Raw genomic sequence first — 11,115 nt, 5'->3', positions numbered from 1 at the left:
TTTTTTTTTTTTTTTTTTTTTTTTTTTTTTTTTTTTTTTTTTTTTTTTCTCTCTCTCTCTCTCTCTCTCTCTCTCTCTCTGTTATCGGGGCCTGGCTGCCCCACCCTTGTAGCCTAATTCATCATTCCGTTGAATGAAGCGGGTAGCGTGCTACCTTTTTCTCAAAAAAAAAAAAAATGTCTTGGCAATTTTTTGTTCTTAAAAAAAAATCTGAAAAATAACACTGAACATATGCTCAAGAGGTTATGCTGTGCATAACCATCCAGTATAGTTGGAATAGTTGTCCGGTTTGACCGGAATAATTAACCTTATTTCACTAAAATGGTGTAATAGTTGTTCCCGAATTATTATAGAATTAGAATTATCTAGAATAATCTGATTTGAGTGGAATAATTATTTCTACTATTTTTTTAAAGCATTGGACATAATAGTGAGGATAAATCTTATTGTCCCCGATTTATTCCCACACTAAACATAGCCTTAAATTACATTCGATTGAGATCATTCATATAACTTGGAAAAAATTGTGATATTCAAAATCATTTTTTCAGCTCAAACCTGTAATTTAAACTGTAAATTAATAGTGAAATGGAGACTAGATCTTCTCAGATTTGGATTAAATTTGAATCACATATAATCAAACAATCATTACGTATAGCATAGCAACTCCTATGATGTTTGCTATACAGCTCGGCTCGGGTGCAGAATTTACAGATAAGACTAGAAAACAAAAACAAAAACATTTGGGACAAAAATAAAAGTTTGGAATAATTTGTGGGAGCCATCTTAATAGTCGTAGTTCCTCTATTGGTGAAATGAAAGCATTATCCACACCCTTTAATAAAAATCGAAAAAAGAAAGAAAAGAATCACGAATCAGAATCTCTTACCTTTCCCTCTCTTTGACTTTTCTACCCCTCATCCCGAAATAGATCCCGTATAACACCTGTAGAATCTTTTTTTCATTCCAATACGAACCACCCCAAACTCAATTCCCTCCCCGACTCTCCACTCCGGCCCCCTTGCGCACTCCTCTTCATCAATTTAATCCGGTTCATGGATCCACCACCGGTTCACACGACCCGGCTCGGCCGGCTCAACGCGGCGGTGGACCGGTCGTGGGTCGGGAGGCGGTTCAAGATCGGTGAGCGCGGCTCCACCTTCTCCACCGAGCTCCGCGCCGGCACCACCACCTTCCTCACCATGGCCTACATCCTCGCCGTCAACGCCTCCATCCTCACCGACTCCGGCGCCACCTGCACCGTCTCCGACTGCACCTACCCCTCCCCCTCCTGCAAGTTCCCGCCCGTCGACCCTGGCTATGCGGCGTGCCTCGACCGTGTCCGCCGCGACCTCATCGTCGCCACCGCCGCCTCATCCATCATCGGGTGCTTCATCATGGGCGCGTTCGCCAACCTCCCCTTGGCCGTAGCCCCCGGGATGGGCACCAACGCCTACTTTGCTTACTCCGTCGTCGGATTCCATGGATCCGGTAATGTGAACCAAACAGGTTCAAACCAAAAGTTTAAGTTGTTAAAAAATGGTATATTATATTTATACACTGTATTCAACAGGTAACCTATCCTACCGTACTGCCCTTGCCGCGGTGTTTCTTGAGGGAATCTTCTTCCTCCTCATCTCTGCGGTCGGTCTCCGAGCGCGCCTTGCGAAGCTCGTCCCCTGCCCGGTCCGAATCTCCTCATCGGCGGGGATCGGGCTGTTCCTCGCCTTCATCGGGCTGCAGAACAATGAAGGCGTCGGTTTGGTCGGATTCAGCTCTTCGACGCTCGTGACGCTCGGCGCATGCCCCAGGTCGTCACGGGTGCCTGTCGCGCCAGTCCAGACCTTCGCGAACGGCACGGTCGCGTTGTTGCCCGGGGGGACCGTCTCCAGCGAAATTTTGTGCCTCAGCGGCAAGATGCAGAGCCCAACGTTCTGGCTCGCCGCCGTTGGGTTCTTCATCATCGCCTTCTGCCTCATCAAGAACATCAAGGGCGCTATGATCTACGGCATCGTGTTTGTCACCGCCGTCTCATGGTTCCGACACACCTCAGTCACCGCATTCCCCAACACTCCGACGGGGAACGACTCCTACAACTACTTCAAGAAGGTCGTCGACGTGCACCGCATCAAGTCGACTGCTGGAGCCCTCAGCTTCAAGGGGATCGGAAAGGGGTACGGCGGTTCGTAGTTAAATAATTTACAATTTTACTGTTTTATTCCTAAGTTGCTAGAGAACAGTATTTTTTTATAAAATTGTATAATCATCAGGTTCTTCTGGGAGGCGCTGGTGACGTTCCTCTACGTCGACATACTCGACACGACCGGCACCCTGTACTCGATGGCCCGCTTCGCGGGCTTCGTCGACCAGAACGGCGACTTCGAGGGGCAGTACTTTGCGTACATGTCGGACGCGACGGCCATCGTTACGGGCTCGTTGCTGGGCACGTCGCCAGTGACGGCGTTCATCGAGTCGTCGACGGGGATCAAAGAAGGCGGGCGGACGGGGCTGACGGCGGTGGCGGTGGCGGCGTACTTCTTCCTGGCCTTCTTCTTCACGCCGCTGCTGGCGTCGATCCCGGCGTGGGCGGTGGGCCCGCCGCTGGTGCTCGTGGGGGTGCTGATGATGAAATCAGTGGCCGAGATCGACTGGCAGGACATGAAGGAGGCGATCCCGGCGTTCATGACCCTGCTGCTCATGCCCCTCACGTACTCCATCGCCTACGGACTCATCGGGGGGATTGGAACCTACATTATACTGCACCTGCTTGATTGGGCCTGGGCCGGGTTGGCCCGTTTTGGGAGTGGGCCCACAGTGAAAGATGGGCCCGTAGGCCATGATGAGGCCGATGGGGCCGGGTCGAGTAATGACAGTTGTGATCATAAGGAGAAGCGCGTGGAGTGCGCTTAAAAATTGGATAGTTTTGATATTTTCGTGTGTTTTTTTTTTCATTTTTCTTTCGTTGGGTGCTTTGATTATGGTGGTAAGTACAGAGAAAAAAAATGCGAATGCAGATGTGACTATGTTACATTATTGTTGATATTTCTATATTTATTAACTAAAAATATAGTTAGTAATTTATTTTTTTTAGAAAAAAATAGCACGTTATTTGTTTCATTTATTTTTCTAAAAAATAAATTTAATTAAAAATAAAAATCAACTAGTATTCGAACTTGGGACGTTGGGTACCAACCACTAAGCCCTTTGTCACTTGTGTTAGGAACAGTCGGTTATAGTTAGCAATTTATATTCACGGTTTTAGTAATACTTTAGTCTACCAAGGATGAGAATTAAAAAAAAAATATGGACCTAAAAGATTCAAAAAAGGAGGAGAAAAAAAGAGCCTAATACTGATCATATTTGTTTAAATTGGGAGCACTAAAATTTGACTTATTCATTGAAGTCATTTTCTTTTCGTTTCTTTTTTTTTGTTTTTTTTCTTTGCCACCTTGTTTTTCTTTTCTTTTTTTTTTACTCCTTTCAAGGGAGGTTGAATTTGTGGATTTAAAGATAAACACGTTGAGATAGAGATAGGTAGATTAAAGCCCCACTCTATTTCCATCCTTCTTTTTCTGTAGCTTGACTTTAATTACAAAGAGGCTGGACAAATTTATGTGGTGGAATTTGTTTCCAAGAAAAAAAGATTACATTAACATAAATTGAACTCCTTGGGCCCAAAATGTCTTGTTTAGGTGTGACCAATTTGAGTAGAAAATTTCAAATAAACACTGAAGTAACTCTTTACTTTTTTTTTTTTTTTTTTTAAGAGACTGTTAGCATGTTACTTACTTTATTTATTTCTTTTCAAAATAAATTTAGCTGAAAATATGAATCAAATAGGATTCGAATTAGGACCTCGGATACCAACCAGGAAGCCCTTTGCTACTTGCGTCAGGGACAGTCAGCAACTCTTTACTAAAATATTACAACTACTTTTCTTGATGTTAATGGATTTTCCAATATCTCGGAAAAAAAAAAGGAATTTTCAATTTTGTTATTTGATAGGAGTGTAAATGATTTGGTGGAAAATTAAGCATTGACCATCAATTTCACATGGACCACTTTGATGACATTTTAGATTTTAAAACTCCAGCTACCAAGCTTTTTTATTTTAGTCATGTTTCGTTATGTTCAGACTCTCAATTTATCACATTTTTTTGACAAAAATCGTGTTGATGTGGAGGGTATTTACGGGACGAGTGATATAGCGTTAGCGTGTAATGAAAAAATTGTAAAATTTTGTTAAGTGAACGAAGTGTTTTTATATTGGCTTTGGAGTTAGGGTACGCAATCATTCGAGTCCCCTATTCAATTTGCATTACAAAAGTACAACTTGGGGTTTTGAACCTACAACGATACAACATTTCTAAATCTTATTGCGATTTCGTGCCGACATAATAAACATCGTGTATCATATAACGAAGCGACAATTTGAAGCACTAGGTTCGAATTTCCAAATGAAAATCATTGAATTTCTTGCTTAGATCCGATATTTGAGGTTGGATACTTGGATTCCTCTTTTGACCTGAAAAGGGGATGTAAAGTTTCAAAAGAGAACACATAGGAATATTCGAGAAGATGGATGTTGAGTCAACTATCAACTTTAAGAAAACGATCTCTATTTTGAAACAAAAGAATCCATAGCATTTGTCTCCTAATTTTGCATGTTTTCCCCGTGGTGGAGAAGTATGATGAGATGTAGAGAAGTGTTTAAATGTGGAGTTTCGTACGTGCTACGTGATGGAAAAAACATCAGGTTGTGGACTGACATATGGACCGGAGAAATCACTCTGAGTACTCGGTTTCTAGGTCTCTTCTGCAAAATAACTAATGATGAGGTAACGGCCTCACAATGTTGGAATAAAAAAGGGTGGAGATGGCGGTTCATTGCCAGAGGTTTTGGGACTGTTAACGCCACTAGTAGACGTCAACAACTCTTGCTGCTAAAAAATTGGCTATCTCAATACAACCCAACTTATTCATCGGATATGCTTAAGTGGCGATGGACCTCCAACCAAATTTTTACGGTTAAGTCGCTATACGATTTTCTAACCGACGCAAGCCAGAGGATTTCTATGTACGATCACCTATGGGGTTTAAAAAAGCCGACCAAAATTAAAATCTTCATCTGGATCTTACTTCACAAGAGATTACTTTCAGCAGAGGGTGCCATGTAGACCAACGGTGCATTTATTGCACGGTGTTCCCAGAAAGCTGCGACCACCTTTTCTGCGTCTATGTATTTGCCAGATTTATTACATTGTGCGAGGGAGGCACTGATACAAGTGAACCGGACGTGGGGGTATGGATAGAGACATCTAGCATCTCCAATGTTGCGATGAGATCCAAGAGTCTAACCCGCTTGGCGGCAATCTGGTGGGTCATATGGATAGAACGCAATAATACAATTTTCCGTGGGATGCCTCCCAACGCAAGCCGGGCTGTGAATCGCGTCAAGACTTTAACAAAGGACTGGACTGAAGTTACGTGAACCTGGACGATTTCTATCCCTCCCTCCGCCGTTTTTTAGTTTATATTTTGATATTTTGATGTCTATTTTAGGGTTTCTCTTGTTTGGTTTCTTTGGTTTCTCTTTCCCGCCCTTTGTAGGAGGCCTCAACTGCCTTCATCATATAAGCTTAGCTCATTCCGTTTAATGAATAAAGCAGGTAGTTTGCTACCTCTTTCTCACAAAATAAGTATAATCTCGATTCTCGAGACACGAAGCTTTCGAACAAACAAAACAAAGCTCGATCCAGCGATTTGAAGCACTAAACAAGCTCTCTTATATCTTATCTGGGCCCTTGACAACTTTAGGTTACAACTGTTATAGTTAACAATTAAATTGTCACAAATGGTAATATTTTTCGGTGCAAATCATAATAATTCTTTTTTCCCTTGCATGTTTCAAATAATATTTGGGCCCTATATGGGCCAGAATATGATTGATTTCGCAAGAAAGCCCAAGCTAAGATTTAGGGTTCATTTTGATATAAACTTGGATCAGAACCCGAACAGGGTCGTTGGCATCGGTCTTATTCCATATTTTCACATTAAATTTCGGATCAGATTTTGGTCAGGTTGTGGCAGACTTCGAGCCGACCTAATGTCGGGTTGGTGTTTAAGCTCAATTATTTCTAACCAATCTTACAAGTTTCCCTACACTTCCATGACTTAGGTTTCGTTTGGAATTACAACGAGATCGCATTACGTACAGTGAGAAAGTACTATGAAAAAATATTTTATTTATTCTGCAGTCCCACCGGAGAATGTAGAAACATATTTTTATATACTTTTATCTCAACTCTATTTTATCTAATAGTGTCAGATAGACCTTAATATCAAATTAAGCCTAAGTCGGATCTCTGAATATTGGTGCGGGGTACATTTTGACGTATCTATAGCATTTCTCTTTTGTAAATCTTAAGTTAGGTGAGCATAGGTAGGAATACTTAGGGGACAAGCCTAAACATAGCCATAAATATAAGAATACAAAAATTTGTTGTTTGAGATACAATTTGTTCCCTTGTTGTTGGGGCCCTTCGCGCGAATCTTGACACAAGCAAGTTGTTCTTTTACAACGCAAACTGATTAGACCTGTCGAAAAAAAGCTAACTTTTTTAGGTGCGTTTTACTTGGACCCAAAGGTTAGTTGGGACCTCTACAACAAATTTAAGGAAAATGCTTTTGGGTTCCTCTTCTATTGATTGTGTATTAAGTAATCAACAAACTAACACGGCGCCTTCAATTGAATGCATGTGCGAATCAAAATCCTCGGTATCACGTAGGCTACCACATTAACAGCTCATAAAATCAGTATTCACTAATTCACCAACGAGATCATGTAATTAATTGGGTTTCTAGAAATGCACCAAATTAACTTGAAATGCACGCAATTTCTCGGAAAAAACCTCTCAAACAGGTATACGGACAAGCAAATATTTTGGACAAGGAACGTTTTACGCCATAAACTCTGCAGTACAGGTAGAAAAGAAACAAATCATAACTTTTACTTTCAGGCCTCTGACATTTTTGCTTTCCGTTTTCTGCGTCAGCATTCCTCCAGGAAGTTCATGGAGCTGATATATAGACTGCTTCTGAAAGAGTATCCAGAAGCCAAAGTGAACAAGCTGGGAAAACAAGATGGCTGATGAAACTCGGAGAAACTACGCAAAGGACAGCAATTCTCGGATCCAATAAAAATACGACTAAACAACACATTGTTCTCAAAGAATAAATGTGACAAGCATGCGTCGAATTAAACATCCATTACGAACTTGATACAAAGCACACAAAGCTACTATACTTGCAGGATGAGTGCAATAATGTTAAGAAATACAATAAGCAAAACACATCTACAGATTCTCTGAACAAAAAACAACAATTGCCTCCAGATAGTTTGAAGTTCTCAGCATGTTTTACTGCTGCTGCTCACCTTGCCAAGCCCAAACAATGTCTTTAAGCGCCGGCCTAAATTCTTGTTTCCACACCTTCTGATACTCCAGTGTATCCCCATTAGTCTTCTTTATCTCTACTAAATGAAATGTAGGAGTTACTTCGAAGATTTCCGCATCGATGGCCAAAACACCCTTTCTCCCTTCTTTTGATCCTTCCAACTTCAAAACCCCGTCGTCCTTCTTCTTCACTTTAAACCTCAAACCCCTCGCAATTTCCTCTAGCTTGGAGATGATAGTCGAAGCCGGTTTGCTCGATGTGAATCTCGCTTCTCTCCGTTGGTCGGTCTGCTCGAACAAACCAGAAAGATCAAAGCCCGCGGAAAGAGAGATGATATCAAAAGCATTCATGTTAGAGATTCTCCCCGCTTCCTGTTTCCCCTCAATTCCATCTCCATCTGAAGAATTAACAACCGTAGTAATATCGGCAGGAACGATTTCTTTTGATTCTCTCTTGTATCCGATTAGTCTGTCGTCAAGCCCTTTTCTAAACCAAGGATTTTCCATGATCCTTGCAATTGAGATCCTCGTACTAGGGTTCGGATCGAGGATCCTTAGCAGAAGCCTTCGAACATCAGGGGGGAACCAATTAGGGCATTTGAATTCGGCCTTCCCGATCTTTCTATACATTTCCATTAAATTTGGGTCATGGAAAGGCAGGAACCCGGCCATAAGCACAAACAGAATCACCCCGCAAGACCAAATATCGGCTTTCGCGCCATCATATCCTTTCCTATTAATCACCTCAGGAGCAACATAAGCAGGTGTACCGCAAGTAGTGTGGAGCAAGCCATCTTGTCTCTTAGATTCAGCAAGAGCACTCAACCCGAAATCGGAGATTTTCAGATTCCCGTTCTCATCAAGCAAAAGGTTCTCCGGCTTCAGGTCGCGGTGGTAAACCCCTCGGCTGTGACAAAAATCGACGGCACTAATCAATTGTTGGAAATACTTTCGCGTGGCGTCCTCTTTGAGCCTGCCTTTGGAAACCTTGTTAAACAACTCTCCGCCCTTCACATACTCTAAGACAAAGTATATCTTAGACTTGGTGGCCATGACCTCATAAAGCTGAACGATGTTCGGGTGCCTCACTAGCTTCATCACTGAGATCTCTCTCTTGATCTGATCGATCAAACCAACCTTTAAGACCTTCTCTTTGTCGATCACCTTTATGGCGACGCTCTGCGAAGTACTAAGGTTCCTACCATGGTAGACCTTCGCGAACGTTCCCTGCCCTAATAATTTCCCTATCTCATATCTTTGCATCAGAATGCTTCCCTTATTTTCCGTCGCCATGTCTACGGTATTTCTATAGCACAGAATCAATTCTTCTAACTGCTCTCGGGCGGATTTTCTACAAAATGCTTTTATAAAGAGAGGCGAAGAAGAACTCAACCGTCTCCACCGAGGTCGGGATCTAAAAAGACGGTTTTTTTAATATTTGTAGCTCCATCGGGAGCGCACATGCGGAGCACAGGAAGGGTGTGGATTTGCACTCCCAAATCATCAAGGATTAGAAAAGCCCGCGGCTTAAACCGAGCTATGCCCAAATTTTCCTCAGAAGAGAATATCCTGGCGTTCAAGCACATCTTTCAGCATTCCCTGATGTTTTGCTTCCGATTTTTAGCCGAATACTGTAAAGAGAAAAATAATTGAAAATCAGACAAAAAAAAAAGGACCTTTAATTCTCTAAGCTCTTAAATTAAAATGAATAATCTTTACATGCTTTTATTCCTGAAACATTGATCAAATAACTGTTTAAAAAAATAGCTAGATGAGGTAGAAATATATAAAACAGAGTACCAAAAAAAAATTTCTATACATAACTGACTCAAATTTCCAATATGTCAACTTCAAATGACTAATAATAATAAAATGACAACTTTCCTAGCTCAACTCTACACTTGAGACCACAAAAGTTACCTAACTATTAGAAACGTTGTATTTTGAAAAAGTATATACCCAAAGAAGTCAAATGATCTTAAGAATCTTAGACCTAGCTTTGAAATTTTTTTTAAAAAAAAACCTAATTTCCAAGCGACAAAGAATCTATAGCCTATACCATGAATTTCCCAATGATTTGCACTTAGATTTATGGATATAAATAAATATAAGTATCTAAGAACAAATCCACCGCGAAAACAAAACAATAAAATACGTAGGAACAAGAGCAAAAACCATTTAATTTTTCAACACGAAAAAGACTAGGAGAAAAAACCAGTGAAAAGTGGTGACACCATCATCAACAAAAAAGAGAATGAAAAACAAACCATAAAAACCATTCTTTTAGAAACCAGAATCTTTAATCTAATTAACAAAAACTCTACTAACTTGATGATTCAACTCAAAAACCGAAAAAACATAGCCAAATCCTAACAACTCATGATGGAAACAGTGCCCAAAAAATTAAGAAGAGAGATATTTGCAAAACTTGTGAAATTCGTACCAATTCCCAGCTGGGACGATGCGAATTACAGGAAAAATTATCGCTTTTGCGAGGAGATGCGACGAGGAATTGAGATCGAGAGAGAGAGTGGGGTTGGGTGGGGGCGGGTTTTACACACTGATGTAAAAAAGGGATTTTTAGAGGAATTAGAGAACCCTAACGCTCTTGTTACACCCCCTTTTTATAGTTGTGTAATATACGCTCCGGATTCGGCGACTATTCCTTTTCGAAAGAGTCCTCGGTGGACGACCTTCGTAGTGAAATTACCAAAATGCCCCCCGGTCCTCCTTGTAGCCGTTGGGTGGACCCGGCAATAATTGGGGCTTCATTTTTTTTTCTCCACCCGGCAATAATTGGGGCTTCATTTTTTTTTTAAGAAAAAATTTTAAATGCCACCACCTGATTTCATTTTTTTTTATTTTAGTATCTTTTAATTTAAAATGTATCAATTTAGTACCTATAATTTTATTTTTATTTTTTTATTATTTTTTTTAATAATATTTTTCGTTAAATTAGTAAAAAAGTTAAAACTAAAAAATACTAAAATGAATATTCGATAAATCTAGATAAAATATCTAAAATTTTTTATGTATAATTTAATAAAATATTAATAAAAAAGCTGACGAAAAGAAAAAATAAAATTATAAGATATTAAATTAATACACCTTAAATTATATGGTATTAAAGTAAAAAAATACGAAACTATAAGGGTGGTACTTAAAGCTTACTTTTTTTTTCTTTTTTTTTTTTTTCTGTTTTGTATGTGTGTGCTCGCGCGCGGGGGAGGCGGTTTCTGGGCAAAATATTCTGGTAGCGTTGTTTTATTTGGAGAAAATTTTTAACACAAGCCAAGGAAAAGTATCGAAACATTTATATTATTTTTGAATTAAATTTATTGTCACACGTCCGATACCTCACTTGAAATAGACTTAAAATTTAGAAGTAGAATAGTAATCAATTGGATTACTGATTGAGGGTTTGATGCATATATTTTATCAACATAAATGCTATTTTCATTAAACATCTAATTATTTTAGATAATTTTTATTATACTGTTTTAAAAAAAAATTTACTTAACTCGCATTTATCTTTGGTGCCGTGTCCTTGCTTTTGTTGATATCCTTGAATCTTTTTTTTTAACTACTAGCATAATTTGCTGAAGATCTAGCTCAATAAAACATTTAGGCCAATAGATAAAGAAACTCTTCACATTCTATA

At 40.0% G+C, this 11,115-nt stretch overlaps 2 protein-coding genes across 2 annotated transcripts; one reads left to right on the top strand and one right to left on the bottom strand.

Annotated features, from left to right (window-relative positions):
- Nucleotides 947-3,042, top strand: LOC109723711 (adenine/guanine permease AZG1). The gene is made up of 3 exons (XM_020252174.1): nucleotides 947-1,491; nucleotides 1,574-2,174; nucleotides 2,271-3,042. The coding sequence occupies exons 1-3, from the start codon at nucleotides 1,056-1,058 to the stop codon at nucleotides 2,908-2,910; spliced, it is 1,677 nt and encodes a 558-aa protein (XP_020107763.1). The 5' UTR covers nucleotides 947-1,055; the 3' UTR covers nucleotides 2,911-3,042.
- On the bottom strand, nucleotides 7,191-10,063 carry LOC109724035 (CBL-interacting protein kinase 18-like). The gene is made up of 2 exons (XM_020252647.1): nucleotides 9,898-10,063; nucleotides 7,191-9,085 (listed from the first exon to the last, which is right to left on the bottom strand). Exon 2 carries the CDS (start codon nucleotides 8,745-8,747, stop codon nucleotides 7,419-7,421), a length of 1,329 nt encoding a protein of 442 aa, XP_020108236.1. The 5' UTR covers nucleotides 8,748-9,085; nucleotides 9,898-10,063; the 3' UTR covers nucleotides 7,191-7,418.

Source organism: Ananas comosus, linkage group 18, assembly GCF_001540865.1.
Source record: "Ananas comosus cultivar F153 linkage group 18, ASM154086v1, whole genome shotgun sequence".
NCBI lineage: Eukaryota > Viridiplantae > Streptophyta > Magnoliopsida > Poales > Bromeliaceae > Ananas > Ananas comosus.
This window is presented reverse-complemented; position numbering and strand designations above follow the sequence as displayed.